The sequence below is a fragment of the Carassius auratus genome, chromosome 10 (assembly GCF_003368295.1).
Source record: "Carassius auratus strain Wakin chromosome 10, ASM336829v1, whole genome shotgun sequence".
In the NCBI taxonomy this organism is placed as follows: Eukaryota; Metazoa; Chordata; class Actinopteri; order Cypriniformes; family Cyprinidae; genus Carassius; species Carassius auratus.
In genome coordinates, this window is record NC_039252.1 from 14,481,343 (window position 1) to 14,497,901 (window position 16,559).

Consider the following 16,559-nt stretch of genomic DNA (forward strand, 5'->3'; position numbering starts at 1 on the left):
GAAAAGCCATTGGCCAACAATTAGGATAAACTTATGCATTTATACTGGAATTTCAATGTTGAGGACAGAATCTTTAAATATTCTAATATAGTTTTTTTTTTTAAAATAGATACAGAAATAAAACATTTGTGTAACTGGACATTTATCTCAAAAATGTGAATTAACTTTGAATGTAGCGCTTTTGTTTGTCTGAAGAAAACCATTAACCACTAGATGGAAGCATTTGTCCATTTAGAACGATCGACTAAGTAAGTTTTCATTTATTTATTTTATTTTATTTTATTTATTATGGTGTGGAGTATAAGTTTGTCTTGGTCTTTTTAATTAATATATTTGTTATATCCCTCGTTATATTTATTAGGTTAATTCTCCAATCTCATAGAGTTTTTTGAAAACTACTCATCAATCATCAGAAAAACAAACATTTTCACGCAATGCATCGCCACTCTCCATTTTATTCAAAACTATATTTAACAAACAACATTCGTATGCTCTTTATTCTATGGTTCTAATCACCCATTTTGCTTTTTATGGACTTGACAGGAAATATACAGCAACATGAAAAAGGCCAACAAATATAAGATCACAGTTTCCAGCGGAGTAGGCTACATGTGAGTCCAACCTGTGTCTACCACATTTTCAAAAGATTTACAGTTTTCAGAATAACTCAGTTCTGTATGTCATTGCAATCGTGGGACTGTAAACATTAAGTCCATTTTCCTACAATTAATGATCAGTAGCAGCTGCATATTATTTCTATTTATCGTTAATGTTAGCAAATGGCAATAAAAGGGTCAGTGGATGAACTATAGCAAAATAAAAAAACAGTAAAAAATCTCATAAATGCATAAAAGTATGTGTGTGTTAGGATTAGTTGAGTGGAGCTGCTGAGAAAACACAAATGTCTGCTTTAATAGCTGCTGAAACACTGAGTCTTCTCATACATAAAGATATGTAAATCAGCTTCAAAGTTAAACATTTTCTTTTGATATTTACAGTTTGACATAGGCTTATCCTATACTCCATTTTTAGATGATCACTTTATATACGGAGCCCAAAAGTATTTTATCCTGGATTCCTGCCCTCATACTCGTTCATTAAACAAAGTGTAATGAACTTCTGTCTGTTCATCAGAGGAATAATTTACTGACATTCATTTCTGCTTAAAATCAGTTCTGTGTACAGCCATGACCCTGCTCATTCTTAACACTCTTACGGTTTAAATCTTGCTGCTTGTATTATAGCGCATGTAACAAACACTTGTCACCAACATACCAATGCCCTCCACATAGATTCACATTTCAGCTAATTATTAATATAAAGAAACATTTTTTAAAAAGGGTAAAACTCTCCTGTCAAATCAATGTAATAATCGGTATGACCTGGAGACAGGAGACAACAGCACAAAATCAAAATAACAGTAAAAGGTCAAAAGAAGTTTTAAAAAATGAAATATATAAAATCAAAAGTAAATATACATATACAATGCCCCCTAAAATATTTGGACACTTAATCAACACTTCAAAAACATATGAATTTTATTACATACCGTAGAGAGCTAAATATCAAACCAAGCAACAACTTATAGCTTTTCTCAAAACTGATCTCACTTTTTTAGTCATTTTTGTGAATGCATGAAGTTAAGTGTAGTTCATATCCATAATTATGAATATTATTCCAAGTTTGACAACCAGAAAGTGTCCAAATGCTTAAATACCATACTTGTACTATATTTCCTTGAAATAAATGCCATTTAGTTTGATATTTTCTCATTAAAAGCAATGCCGTTCCTATATTTTTAAGTGTATCTTGAGTGTTCATATATTTTTAGGGCCACTGTACATATACAAACACAAAACAAATCCTTGGTTGGGGGTTTGATTATGCATCCTCTACATCTTGGTCTCGCTGTCTTGCAGTTTCTCGTTCTCATATTCGTTCTCCTGACGGATCACCTGATAAGGTTTCTTCACTTCATTCTCCTCCAGGACTGAGCTCCCCAACTCCACATCGCAGTGCTGAAGCTCATCTTTGGACAGGAACTCTATGATTCCAGCTCCTATAGAGTCTCCCAGGACGTTGGTTGTTGTGCGGAGTCGATCACTGTAAGTGCAAAGGAAAAGTGGATGAAAGAGCAAATGAAGAACCTATTTATTGAGACAGTAAATATCAGCGATACTTGTTTAGTTGTAAAAAAAGTTTCCTACTTTCATCTCAGTGTTCATCCTAATTTAAAATCCGACTCTTTTAGCTGTGTAACTTATCTGGAATGATTAATTTGGCTAGCCTAATTACGTTTCTATGCTAAAACCAACTGAATTATCATGAAATTCACAGGGGAAAAAAATGGAGCAAGTCTCATGGGAACAGATCAAAAAAGTGTGTCACCTGGGTTGATAATGAAAAAAAAACGAGTCCCAAGAAAGATAAAGTGCCAGACACCTTATTTTGCAACATGCCATTGCAGTGTGCCATTGTTTCCTTTTAAACCAAATCAAATTAAGATTCTACAAAGGGTCACTCACAGGAACCAATCAACTGCAATGATGAGGGAGATGTCATCGGTCGGGAGCCCGACGGAGGTCAGCACAATAACCATTGTGACCAGACCCGCCTGAGGGATGCCGGCCGCCCCGATGCTTGCAGCAGTCGCTGTGATGCTGTATTATTAAAAACAATATTAATCACACTCAGAAACCTCATTCCGTTTTCTTAACAAATTACTTCGATTTTAAAATAACCCACCTAATGGTTATGATCTGCCCGAAGTTCATTTCCATGTTGTTAACCTGGGCGATAAAGATGGCTGCCAGGGCTTCATACAGCGCTGTTCCATCCATGTTGATCGTGGCTCCAACAGGCAGCACGAATCGAGTCACGCGTTTATCGACTTTGTTATTCTCCTCTAGGCATTTGAAGGTAACTGGAAGAGTGGCTGAGCTGGGAGTTTTAAACAAAATACACGAAAAAGTCAAATGAGAGTTAAACATTCCTGATTTTGAGAGCTTGACATCGTCGGATTTACCTGGAAGAAGTACCAAGAGCTGTGATGAGGGCCTGCAGCAAACCCGTGATGAAGACGAAGGGGTTCTTCCGCGTGATGACGAAGTACAAAGTCGGCAGAACGATCATGCCGTGTATCATGAGGCCGATTATCACCGTAATCGTATACATGCCGAGCTGACCACCCATTTGAGTGATGTCATCCATCTCCACGATTTTACCAGCAATCAGAAAGAGGATACCAATAGGTGCATACCTGGGAATATGGGGAATGGTGTTTAAAGATACATTCACATTCATTCAAGTTTCTTATTTCTGTTTTATTTTGAACCACGGAAGCAGCACTTGTTAATAAGGTTTCCCGAAACATCAATGAATTACACATGTGATGAAAAAGGGGTCATGAAAAAGGGTCACACAAAATGAGATCACAGGGCACAATTCTGTCCAGACAAACGGGAACTTCATCTATTTTGATCGTAAGGTGAAACTATGATGAGGCGTTTGTGTGGTGAATTATAATGAATGTCTTTTTGTAAGTTACTTACATGACAAGCAACCAAAATGTAGTTATTCTTCTGGAGGGGGATTTTTGTTATTTCAAAACAAAACAAGTCATCCTCATGAATGGAATTCCAATAAATAAATACCAATAAATTTGAGACAAAAACAAATATTTATTATGGTTTTGAAATGATAATGGTTCATATTTACATACTTTCATTCAAAAGTTTAAGCTCTGTAAGATTTTTTTATGTTTTTGAAAGAAAAACTCACCAGGGTTGAATTTATCTGATAAAAATACAGTAAAAACTGTAATATCGTGGAATAATGTTACAATTTAAAAACAACCTTTTTCTATTTGATTATATGTTGTAATGTAATTTATACCTGTGATGGTAAAGCTGAATTTTCTGCATTATTACTCCAGTTTACAGTGACACATGACCCTTAAGAAATCATTATAATATGTGACTCTGGATCACAAAACCAGTCATAAGGGTCAGTTTTATTTTTTTCTGAATAAATAAGCTTTCCATAGGTGTATGGACAATATTTGGCTGAGATACATCTATTTGAAAACCTGGAATCTGAGGGTGCAAGAGTGCAAGAGTTAATTAAAGTTGTTCAAATTTTGCAATGCATATTACTAATCAAAAATTAAGTTTTGATATATTTACAGTAGGAAATGTACAAAATATCTTCATGGAACATGATCTTAACTTAATATCCCAATGATTTTTGGCATAAGAGAAAAATGTATAATTTTGAGCCATACAGTGTATTGTTGGCTATTGCTACAAATATACCCCATGACTGGTTTTGTGGTCCAGGGTCACATGTGCTGATCTTATTCATGATCTTATCAATGTTGAAAACAGTTGTTCTGCTTAATATGTTTGAGGAAATCATGACACATTTCCAAGAAAATATGTTTCAATATTGGTTAACAGCAGAATTAAAAGCTAAATCGATTTAGGAAACACTTGATCAAAAGTTACACTCACTCTTGAAGTTTATTGTCAAGTCATGTTTAAAATAAGGAACGGATGTTGGAAAACCCGCCTTAGGCTACATCAACACAGTTTTTAATCTAGTTGACTTTTTCAACACTGTTTGTGTGTCAGGAATCACTCACCACATAATAATAGCAACAAGTCGCATGATGGCCTCGTTGAGGGAGTCGAAGAAGTCTCTGAGAGCCTGTCCCTGTTCCTTCATATTCCCAATGATCAAGCCGAAGCACATTGAGAACACCACCAGCCCAAGGGCATTGACCCCGCTGGTGGTGCCCGAGAGAGGGATCACCTCCTCTTGGGCAATCTCCTGGGTAGCGTTAGTTAGGTTGAATATTGATTCGTTTATGACCTTCACGTAAATGACCCTCTTGCCATATTGCGTCTTAAACTACAGGAGAAGAAGAGGAGAAAAGTAGTTTTAAAAATCTGATCAATCCAGTTTGTTTTTTCAGATGTAGGGATTTGGATTGCTAGAAAAGTTCTACAGAAAGAGTCTTTTCGATATTTGTGAAACACTTTTTTTTTTTGATCTGGTTGACTACAGGGTGTCCCTGCGGAGTGTGTCCGGACAGACTGTGAGCCACTGCCAGGCTCTTCAGTGTCATTATATTTCCATTTCTGTGCCATTATATCCGACTGTGGCACCATTACAGCTCTGCCAAAACTCTCAGTCGGTCCAAACACAGCTGTGGATTGAACTCAAGCCAGACTCTCAAAATGCTAAGTGGAAAATATCTATTCTTTACATGCTAAGTTAACTGGCTCGGGCCAGCAGGAGGAGAAATGAAACGTTGTCAAGACTTGTGAGCGATACTGGTACAATTATAAATTCAAGGCCTCCCAGAAAAACATTTCGGATCCAAGAGTGATCAATTTTAAGCTTTTGTCCTTTGAGATGTCAACAAGTCTTATCAAATCTAATGATAAATTGACTTCCTGCTGAACAGAAAAACATTAGAATTTCACCCCAAACTGCTTGTGAACTTCATAACACTCAAAATATTATATATCTATGACATATATATCTAAATATTATATATCTATGGCCACTTATTCTATGCCATGCACATATATTCTATTCTATGAGAGTCTTTATACAATATTCTATTGATTTTTTTTTTGTAATGAAGAAATGGTAATTATGACTCAATGAAATAATCAAATAAAACTTTTTTAACTTCTGTTATGGTGCACCTCACATTTTTGTAAATCTTTACCCTCAGAAAGATTGATGTTGATCTGTTGGTGAGTACATTTACTTTTTAGAGTTTCACAATTTAGAGTTACATGAAAATAATACAATTTATACATTATTTTATATACAGTTGATTAAATGTTTTTTTTTCTTTTTGAGATATTTTTATTTTATTGTGTTTTTCTTTTTTTTCTTTTTTTTGCGGATAAAAAAACGACATTGTGTTACAGTAAAATAACTTGTAAAATATTTTTTTTATATTAAATTAAATCAACTTTTTATTTGAGTAAAATACGATTTTAGCACCCCCAAAAAATGCTGTTACTTTCCCCCCTTTTTGTTACCGATGCTTTCATTATATGTGCAACAGAGAGAGATAATATTTAATAAATATTTATGATTATCTAAGATGGTATTTAAAAAAAAAACACACAATTTTGAATAACTGGATCATGTGAAAAACATTCTCACCTGTTGAGTGCAGGCCTGAACCAGATTGGGAGGAAACATGTTTCTGCAAAAGAGTGTGTATAATGAATAAAGTCAATGGTTCATATCAGTATTTTGAAGAAACCGATGGACTACACCTGTCCATTACCTGATGAGGTCAAGAAAGGCATCGGCTGGGCTGATCTGCTGGATCTTCTGCTGTTTAGCGAATTCATCCTTTGAGCCTTTGCCCGGGTGGATAATCAGAACCATAATGATGCCGATGAACACTGCGATGAAAGTGGTGGTCATATAGTATATGACTGCACGCATGCCCATCTTTCCAGATGCCCGTCTGTCCAATGCTGCCATACCTAGACCGAAAGAATTCAAATTTAGCATTTTTTCTATAAGAACACCATGGGGCTGTGTTTCCCAAAAGCATCGTTAGCCTAAGTTGATCACAGCTCCATGTATTTAAGCTTATGATGCTTTTGAGAAATGCAGCCCAGGTCTTGTCCTTAGATTTTAAATGCAAAAATCTCACCAGATGTTGTAGAGACATGAAGATATGTGGTGGTTGTGAAAGACAAAAGATTCATGACTTAATCTTCACTTAGCTGAAAAGTACTATATCGCTTGACTTTAAAAGTCTCTTAGGATTAATTGCAATCATTGTAGAAGTCAATAGAGCAAAAAGACTTGACTTGCCAAAACAAATTAAGGTTTGAATTTTGAACAAGTCAGGGGCCTTTCTGCAGCCCTGATCCCCAGAGCAGGAAGAGAAAGCAGCTATTGTTTGGTCCCCTCGTCCTCCTGGGGGCCCAAACTTCAGCATCTTTTAAAGTTCAACCTCTCACTTGACAATTTCCTCTGTTCATCCTCCATCTCTCTCGACCACGCTCTCTCACTCTCTTGATCTGCATTCGTTCATCTCTCTCACCCTCGGACAGGCCTGGGAAATTCCTGCACCTTTCCGTGTTTCAGCGGTCATGCCACCCTCTCTATGTCTCCACAGCAACAGCAAACAGTCTCCCAATGCACTTGTACCAAACTAAAGAAATGACTCATGTTTTGCAGTAACAAAGAAGAGAATAAACAAGACAGCCCCCTCTCACACCCAAGTGTGCCTCAATTACAGAATAAAGTGTCCCAAAAATAAGTACAAAAATAATAATTATTATTATTTTGTTATTTATTTTTATTAAATTTTTTTGCTTTTAATAGAAGCATAAAGAGGTCACTGTCTACAAACCAGAAAATTGTGCCCAGTGTAATGCTATGAGATCTGAACAAAAAACAAACAACAAAAAAACAAGGTGACGTCATTGCTGTTCAGTCAGCTGCATGTTAAGTCTTTCTGTGTCACTAATTGTCTGAGACCTATTGACTTTATGCATTGAATTCGGAGGCATTTTAATTCTTGAGTGACTTTGTGTTGGCATTAATTGGCCACTAATTTCCTTCCTCTTTATGCTTCTTTCATCCCTTTTCTCTTTCACATCCTATACAATTATTTTAAAAGTCAAGCCACTCCCTCTATTTCAAATCCATGTCATTCTCACGTTCTCATTCTTTTAATGACTTGGTTTGACTATGTCCTCACATCACTATTTGCCTTTTCATTATAAGCAGCTATGTCAGTTAAATTGTCAGGGCCCGGGACAACATTTTTATAGATGGATCCCATCAGCCCAGACTCAATGAGCAGCTAGACCACTGAGGATTTCATTGGACTTTCTTAATCATATGGCCTGGGACAATGCCCTAGTTGCTCCACCCCTTTTCTTCTATACTTTCCATAAACAGTTAAGATTTTCAGTTATGACTTAAGTTCTCTGTTATTGCTGTAGAACGTTGTAACATATTTGATTTAAAATCTACAGTCAGACTGTTGCATGACACATTTCTGGCAAAAACTTTTTTTTTTATCAAAACAATGAAATCTCATACCTGTAATCAAACTTGAGATTAGAAGGGGAAGCACTAGCATCTGCAGCATACGCATCAATAGCTCACCAGGAAAGGAGAAATACTTCACTTCTCTGTATGACATTTTATATGACCTCAAAGCAAAACCCAGCATGATACCTGAAAAAAAATTAATAAAAGCATTTCAAAAATCAAGCATACATTTAAAGGCATCCATTGTCAAAATAGCAAACTGGTGGTAGGTTGTTAGGTTGTACAGTAGATTTGTGTCCTTGACCAAGACACTAACTTCAGGTTAGATGACTTCTTTAGATGGTTAGAGGAAACTTTCATACTTGAAAACTTCCTGAACAAAAATAATTTCACTAAACCAGGTGCACTGACCAAAGACCACAGCTCCAATGGTTAAGAGCACGAAAGCATTTCTTCTCAGAAAGGTCTTCACGTCATCTTTAGTGATGTCCTCCACTTTCTTCTTCGCCTTTAGGGAACGCAGGTGAATTCCCTCTCGGATCTGCTGCACGCGATTGCGCGACCGCGGCTTCTCCCCAGTGCTTTTGGTCATGCTGGTGGTGTCACTCAACACACTCCGTTCAAACTAGCTGGGCTGAACCGGTGACCCAAAAGAAACCTCACAAGAAGAAGAAAAAATGAGACAAACTCTATCAAGCACACCCACTGATCTAAATCCCAAATCCTTGCGTTAAAATGGGAAAGACAGCAAAAAATAATGGAAAACCAAAATGCAACCTAAAAATGTGCAGTAGGGGAATTCATTGGAAAAACTTAATTTATATGCATAAATAATTATATGCCTATTTTAAAATATATGATAAATGCAAGGACATTCCATGTAAATGGCAGCTTTTTTACTGAATTAAAACGATATATATTTATAATTTAAACTATATAACGTGCAATAAAATTTCTAATTTAAAAAAAATTAATATTTGAAATGATAAAATAAATGCATGATTTTTATTACTAAAAACTAAAATATATATAAATTCACACACTTTTTAAATATATATATTCTATGCAATTATATTATGGAAATGAAAGCTTTTTTATTATTATATATTGCATTTTATAGGCAATTACATTTCACATACATTTTTTTTTTTTTACTTTACAAATGAAAAATTAATTCATAAGAGCTACAGTTATTTGATCTTGTAGCTTGTAGCTGAGGTTCATCAATTCAGTGTGAACCACATAAAATATGTGTATTTAAATTCTACAGAATCCAAATACTGTCATTTATAATTAAATCTGATTTCCAGGTTAATGGTGCTCAGAAAAAAAAAAAGATCCATAGCTACAAGTAGCTGAGAGAAGAAGAGCTGCTTACCTGCTTCCAGTGAGCTCTTGTGCTGAGAGATGCCCTGAGTGATCAGAGTTAGAAAGTTTATGCTGGGAATTTAATAACCTTCCACCAGTAAGAAGCTCCTGATGCTCAGGATCTCAGAAGGGGAGGAGCTTGTGAACTCCAAATAGGAGATGCTCGAGACACTTCAAAGGGGGGCCCAGTGGTGGTACAGTACATGAATGATGGAATGGCAGAAGGGTTCATGCTTGATTCTCACATTAAAATAAATGAAACTGTTAGAATATACCAATTTGAAAACCCCATTACCCCAGTCGTGTCTCTGTGACATCCAACGCTAAGCATTCAGAACTCATTTAATCCTGAGAGACGGTTCCAGGGGTTGAGAATAAACTCGTTCTGTGATTTGGAGGGCGAGGAATAACGCTCTCGGCTGTTTGTTTTTTTTTTTCTATTCAGATGACACTCGTGATGGGACTTCCTGTGGGGTGAGAGTTCTTTCACTCACTCACCTCTCCCACAGGTCCCACAAAAAGACCTTCCCTCATTCACTAGTGTGTGAACCGTTCACATCCCCGGAGGTGACGTCACCGCTCTGTCATTTACATTTGGAGTGATTTAAACCAATTAAAGGTTTCATTCATCTCGCGCACATCAGGTGAAAAATGTTTTTGGACATTTAATTTGGACTCACAGCGCAGCAATATAAATGAAATAAAATCTAACATTTTAAACCCAATTGCTTAAAATAATTTATTTTATTTTATTGGACAATAAATATAAAAATAGGGTGACCAATAGCCTAAAATATTTTGGACATGTTTTTAAAAACATATTTAATTTTAATTTTATTTTATATAAAAGTATATATTTTTGAAAGAAGTCTGTTAAGCTGAGGCTGCATTTCATTTAATAGAAAATACAGTAGAAAACAGTATTACTGTAAAATATAATCACGTTTTAAAATAACTTGTCTATTTTAATATGTTTAAAAAAATGTAAATACTCCTGTGATGCAAAGATGAATTTTCAGCAATTATTCCAGTCTTTAGTGTCACATTATTCTTCAGAAATCGTTCTAATATGCTGATTTGGTGGTGCTTAATAATCATATTTTTATTATTATTGTTGGTTAAAACAGTAGTGCTTCTTCATATTTTTGGTGGATTTAAAAAAATAGTAATTTATTTGAAACATTATTTGTAACATTACAAATGTTGAATTAATTGAATTGCATCTCTGATGAACCAAAGCACTAATTTCTATATTAAAGAAATCTTTTGAATGGTAGTGTAGTTGTTTTCACCGTGTTTGCGATATTGTGTCTTAGAGCTGGTCTGGAATGTGGAATTGACCAATCAGTATCCAGGCCTGAAACTATCCATTTGATGGTGTCATTTTTATTTGATTGCTCGTTGACCCAGAGGCACATGAAGGTTTTACATGTATCTCCAGGCCTGAGTTCATGTGAATGAGGTTATGATGTAGGCCTAGGTCTCTGTCCTTTCTCAGAATAAGTTGGTCCTCTTCACTGGGCTCTTGGAATGTCTCTGCTTTTATCCAGTCTCTGTGAGAGTAATCATAAACAGTGCTCGCCTTGAATGTGTAATTTGGACCAAACACTTCCAGACCAGTAACCCCCCTCTTCCCCGTCACCCACCCGTTCCGTCTCTCTTCCCGGCAGACAAAAGAGATGAAGCACAAAAGACGCTTTCAGCCTTTCTGCTTACAGTTTCGAGAGAGAGAATGTGAAGACTGGTAGATTTTGGGGAAGCAGGGCAGTTGGGTGAGTGCACTGGTTTCCCAGAACTTGTTGAGTCTGAGAGTTTGGATGGAGTAGAATAGAGCCACAGCGCCTGAAGGTATCGCTTTTACAGTCCATATGAAACAGCTGAACTCACTCAAAGCATCTGATATCACTTGTTTCAGGCATATTTTCTCTGGACGCTCACCAATAAACTTTAAAGAGCCAGTGAAAAACTATAAAGGGCATCTTTTATTTCTAAACTATTGTTATAAATATTTTCAATGAAGATTTTATGAATAAATACCTGCATAAAATTCTATTGCAAAATCTGTTCTCTTTTCTTGCATATGATACCTTATTCTCTTGACAAACTAGATTGCCTAAATATTACTATTACTACTAATATTGCTATTATTAATATTACATAAATGTAATTTTAATTTAACTACAAATGCAATTAATTTATTTATTTATTGGAGATCCTGCATCTCTGCACTTTGTTCCAAAATGAATGTATTAATTACTACCAATAACATTTATACATTTTATTTAAATAAATACAAATATTTTATTTCATAAATGTTATTTACATTAATTAATTATTTTTTTCTATTTATTTATATTTGCCTTTTATACATATCAATGCAAATATTTTATTTTCCAATTGTTATTTTAATTTATTTTATAAGTCTCTACAATTTGTTCTAAAAATCGTCAAATGTTAAATTAAACAAAATAAAATTTTTAGGATCTACTCTAACCCCAAATCTTGGTATTGCTGGTAAGCTCCAAGAAATTATTGTAGAAACTATTGATATACAGTAAGAATACAAAGCTAGTTTGTGGTTAAATTCATCTGAAAGTCTATGGTAGATATATGAGACCTACTAGGGTCTTTACTCAGAAGACAAAAACATCTCAGTTTGCATTACTGTCTAAGAGAAAGAAAAAAAATCTATGTTTTTTTAAATGTATTTTGAAACCATTTTATTCACAATTAGACAAAAAGTGGGCTATAATCTATCGCTGACATAAGATAAAAGTGCCAGGATGACAGGAGGAAGGGTTTTCCAGCGTCTCTGTGAGCTGAGGGGCTTTAGAGACCCACTGTGATGAGCAAACTCAGTGTGTCTGCCGGCATCAATGGCTTATCACCCAGCAACCATTCAAGCCATTAGCAGAGATTCTGCTCATTCACCATGCATTCAGCAGGTCCACAGGGATGCCGCTTTGTGCAAAGAGGCTCTTTGCCCTCACAAAACAAAACTTCATATAGAAAAAACTCCAGATAATCAAAATGGGAGCAGGAAGAGAATAATCCATATATGTCACTGTGTCTTTATTGTTATGAGTTTTATGCAAAAGAGTTGGTTCTGCAATATAGTGTGTTTACAGTTTTACACTAATCCAAAGCCGTTTAATTTGGATTTTGGATTAATTTGGAAAAACTTTTGTTTGCATTATTCTGTCTGTTTTGAAAACAAAATAGATTAATTCAATATAGTTCCTGTACTTTTTTATTTAGGTAAATGTAATTAAATGTTACAAATGTATATAAATGGTATAAATTATACTTCTAATCTTTATTCAATAAAAATGTATATAATATATAATATTTTAATTAATATATCAGTTAATATCTGAATATACACAGATCACAAAAAAATTATAGTTTTGCATAATACGTTATCCTCCTGAGAACAAACTAGGTTAACTCAAATTTAACTAATATATTTAAAAGTTATTTATTTGAAAATGTATGTGAATAAATTCAAATAAACTTTTTTTTGTCATGTCATTTTAATAAATGTTATTTTTTGTGTTTAAATAAACATGTATCTTCTCCACTATCTGAAGCCAGTTAATATCTAAATATATACAGATCCAAAAAAAATTATAATTTGGCAAAGATTAACATTTAACTAGATTAACTAATTCTAAATACATTTAAATGTTTAATTATGTATTTATTTATACATTTTATGACAAACATTTTATTTCTTATATATGCTTTTATTATTTATTTTATTTCTTACATTTAATTAAATTAATAACTTTTTTTTTTCTTGGCACTCCTGTGATTCATTCAAAGAGGTCAAAAGGGAATTTCCATGCCTTTAATTCTGGTGAACTTGAGTGGACATTTCCCCCTTCACATGACCTCACTGTGACCTCACTGTGACCATGAGCAATCACTCCCCCAGAACCATATTCACACCACCATGTTGTTCAAAGAAAGATAATCACTCAAAAGCATGGAGCTGGGTGTTTGGGGAACAGAATCAAAAGGAAACAAAAGACACTTCCGAGTTCACACACTTGGGAGTGGTTCATGGTATATTGAGCAGTCAGCCTCAAAAGAAACTAAAGATGTTAACAGCACTAATATGAAGCAGATCCACCTTAATGAAGTAAAATCATACATTTCATTAACATTAATAGATTGTTCGTTCAGATTTTAAAAAATATATACAAATAAAATGTAAAAAATTAATTTCACTTTTAACCCTTTGAGAGGTACAGTCTCACATATGGGATGTCGAATGTTCGGTGATATCGCATAACTGTCAAATTCAAACTGTGCTTTCCTGCTTTAGCTGGCATAGTGTTTTTAACCACATGTTTATTTTAGTTTTCAGATATTTAAACACATATAAATGGTAAATGGTAAATGGACTGCATTTATATAGCACTTTTAACAGACCACATGGCCATCCAAAGCGCTTTACAATTTGCCTCACATTCACCCATTCACACACTCATTCATACACCAACTGCGGTGTCAGCCATTCAAGGCGCCATCCAGCTCGTCAGGAGAAGCTGGGGTTAGATGTCTTGCTCAAGGACACCTCGACACTTGGTCAGGTGGAGCCGGGGATTGAACCACCGAACCTTCCGGTTTGTAGACAACCTACATGAACCACTGAGCCAATAAAAATTAATGTAACTTTATAAAACTGAATGTAACTTATCCAGAAACTACCAAAAATATGCCATTACAAAAAACACAATGAAAATGAAAAAAATGAACTCAGTCGCACAAATTTAACAGGCTCTTCAAATATGCTTTATTCTTTGTTAATGTTTTTCAAAGATTCGTTTTCGCTAATCATGGATTCTGAAGTCATTGCCACAGATTTCACTTATGCTTTGCAGTGTTTCGTTAAGTGTTTTGACACAAACCTCTCGTGGGGGCAGGCTTAACAGTGATCTACTCTGATTTGCACTGAATTTTCATTTGTGGGGTCGGAATCATAATCGCCAAATATAATATTTTTCATATGTACACACCAATATCCTCCCAAAGCTTCTGAGTGTAGTGACATGAGCAAAATAAGTGTACCACAGTTTCTTCAGAATTCGAAAAAAAAGAGCATGTAAGCTCAATGTCAGATTTAAATCTTTGTATAAACTTCTTTACAGGGTAGAACCTGTGTATGTGCTTAAAATACATTTATTTCACTTTGTTTGTGAGAAAGAATTTTTGCAGTAGAGACCAGATAAGGTTAACAAACAATTATTCCTAAAGGAAATCATAGGTGGAACAGAAATCAGATTCTTAAGAAATAAAGACCGTATTTTATAATTCTGGGCTTTTGAACAAATTCGACCAACAGGAGTATCACAAGGATTAGACGAGGATGCAGTAGATACTGAGGAGCCATTACAGTTTTTTTAATAGCATACATAAACCAGAGGGGATGGCTTCCAAAACTGTAGCAAATTATTTTGGGGCTATTGGTATTTGGAAAGAAATTCTGAGTACCTGAACAAAAGACCTTGCTCATGAAACAACTGCTCCACCAAAAATAAACCATTACTTAACCAACTATCATAAAGCAGAGACTTATTCTTGAATAAAATGTTCTTATTGTTCCAAGTAAAACATCTTTGTGGTGAAAAGTTATGCTTATAAATTAGTGCCCATGCAAAGAGAACCTGTCGATGAAAGACGGAAAGTTTGATAGGGAGTAATGATATATCATAATTTACACATTAAGAGAAAATGAATGCCAACAAGTTGTGAAAAAACAAATTAAAGAAAAACATTGCAAATAGAAGATATTGGTACAGCCAATTCATTTTGAATGTATTGTTGAGGGAACCAAAATCAATAAAATTCAGACCACCATAATTTTATGAGTATAATATGACTGATTTTCTCAAATAATGACATTTATTTTTTATTAAAACCTCATTAATTAATTTAGACGTGGGCTTATACACAAAAAGACACTGAGCTGCATAGGCCAAATGAGACCTTTGTAACCAACAAATAAGTTTTTTTGGTGTGTTTTGATAATAATAGGTTTGAAGTTTGCTGAACACCTATATTCATCTTTAGTAATTAGTATACCAACACATGTTTTGACAGCTATATGATCAACTGAAGTTAGAGAGCAATCTTTAACTGGTAGCAAGTCGCATTGAGGTTATGTTTTAATAGTCTATGGTTATAGCCTACCTCATATTTCTACCGTCTTTCCCACACGATTCCAAGAAATGAATTGTGGGATATAAACACAGAATTGTGATATAAATATGTCATTCCTTTTCGGGAACACGCTAACATAATGAGGAAGCTTGACTGCAGAAAACAGAACTATAGGCTTACTTCTGGATTTATGTAGCCTACTTGATGAAACATTTAAAATAAGTTGAAAATAGACCATAAATTTACATTTAATCGTCAAGCATGAGTATTTCGCCCAAACAAGTAGGCTTTTTGAAGGGGCCAGATTCAGAGGGTTCTCACCCGAGGCATTATATCTGTTCCCCTCCCTTCACCCTCATGCTCTATTCTCCATCACTAACACTCATTCTTCTATACAAACTCAACCGTTTGAATATGTGAGGACTGTTAACATGCAGAGAGGAGCAGCATTAGTATTCCGCTCAGACAGCATCGCCCAGACTCGGCGCTAATGAGATCCGAACGAGTAAATCCTCTTTCACAGCTGGTCTCCATGTTAGCAGATCTCTTAATAAAGGTTATGTGTGTTAACAAAAACTCTCGGTCTGATCAAAATGTCGATGTTGAACGAAAGATCCAAAAAAATGTGACAACAACGTAAGAAGTGTTGCCTGTTTCTAATTTCGGTGTCGCTATGGTGATGCCACTTGCTTAAGATACAATGTGGGATCAGATGGTTAAAGTTAAGGAGAGACACAGGACGGTTTTTTAGAGAAAAGTCTCCAACTAACAGGAATTCCCACAGGGAGTTTTGAAGCGAATGCCAGAAACTCAAAAAGAATTAAAGATGAACTGACTGAAAAAGAACGCAGCACTCTTGGCTGTAAATGAGTTAAGGATGAGACTTCTCTCACTGCTGAACCCAGCCTTAACTAGTTTGCTGGCCTTACAGGATTTAAACTGGTTTCCCAGCCTGACCTAGTGAAAAGTGC

The 16,559-nt window shown here is 35.0% G+C and overlaps 1 protein-coding gene across 2 annotated transcripts; it reads right to left on the reverse strand.

The window, feature by feature from the left end:
• Window positions 1-435: 435 nt before the first annotated feature.
• Window positions 436-9,711, reverse strand: slc1a3b (solute carrier family 1 member 3b). 2 transcript variants are annotated; one of them, XM_026273913.1, is made up of 9 exons: window positions 8,464-8,644; window positions 8,101-8,238; window positions 6,317-6,521; window positions 6,190-6,232; window positions 4,643-4,911; window positions 3,026-3,259; window positions 2,746-2,940; window positions 2,526-2,660; window positions 436-2,103 (listed from the first exon to the last, which is right to left on the reverse strand). In XM_026273913.1, exons 1-9 carry the CDS (start codon window positions 8,642-8,644, stop codon window positions 1,893-1,895), a joined length of 1,611 nt encoding a protein of 536 aa, XP_026129698.1. In that variant the 3' UTR covers window positions 436-1,892. The 2 variants fall into 2 exon arrangements, with proteins under 2 accessions (XP_026129698.1, XP_026129699.1); XM_026273914.1 differs by lacking the exons at window positions 436-2,103; window positions 2,526-2,660; window positions 2,746-2,940; window positions 3,026-3,259 and adding an exon at window positions 9,431-9,711 and having other exon boundaries at window positions 4,639-4,911; window positions 8,464-8,710.
• Window positions 9,712-16,559: the final 6,848 nt, after the last annotated feature.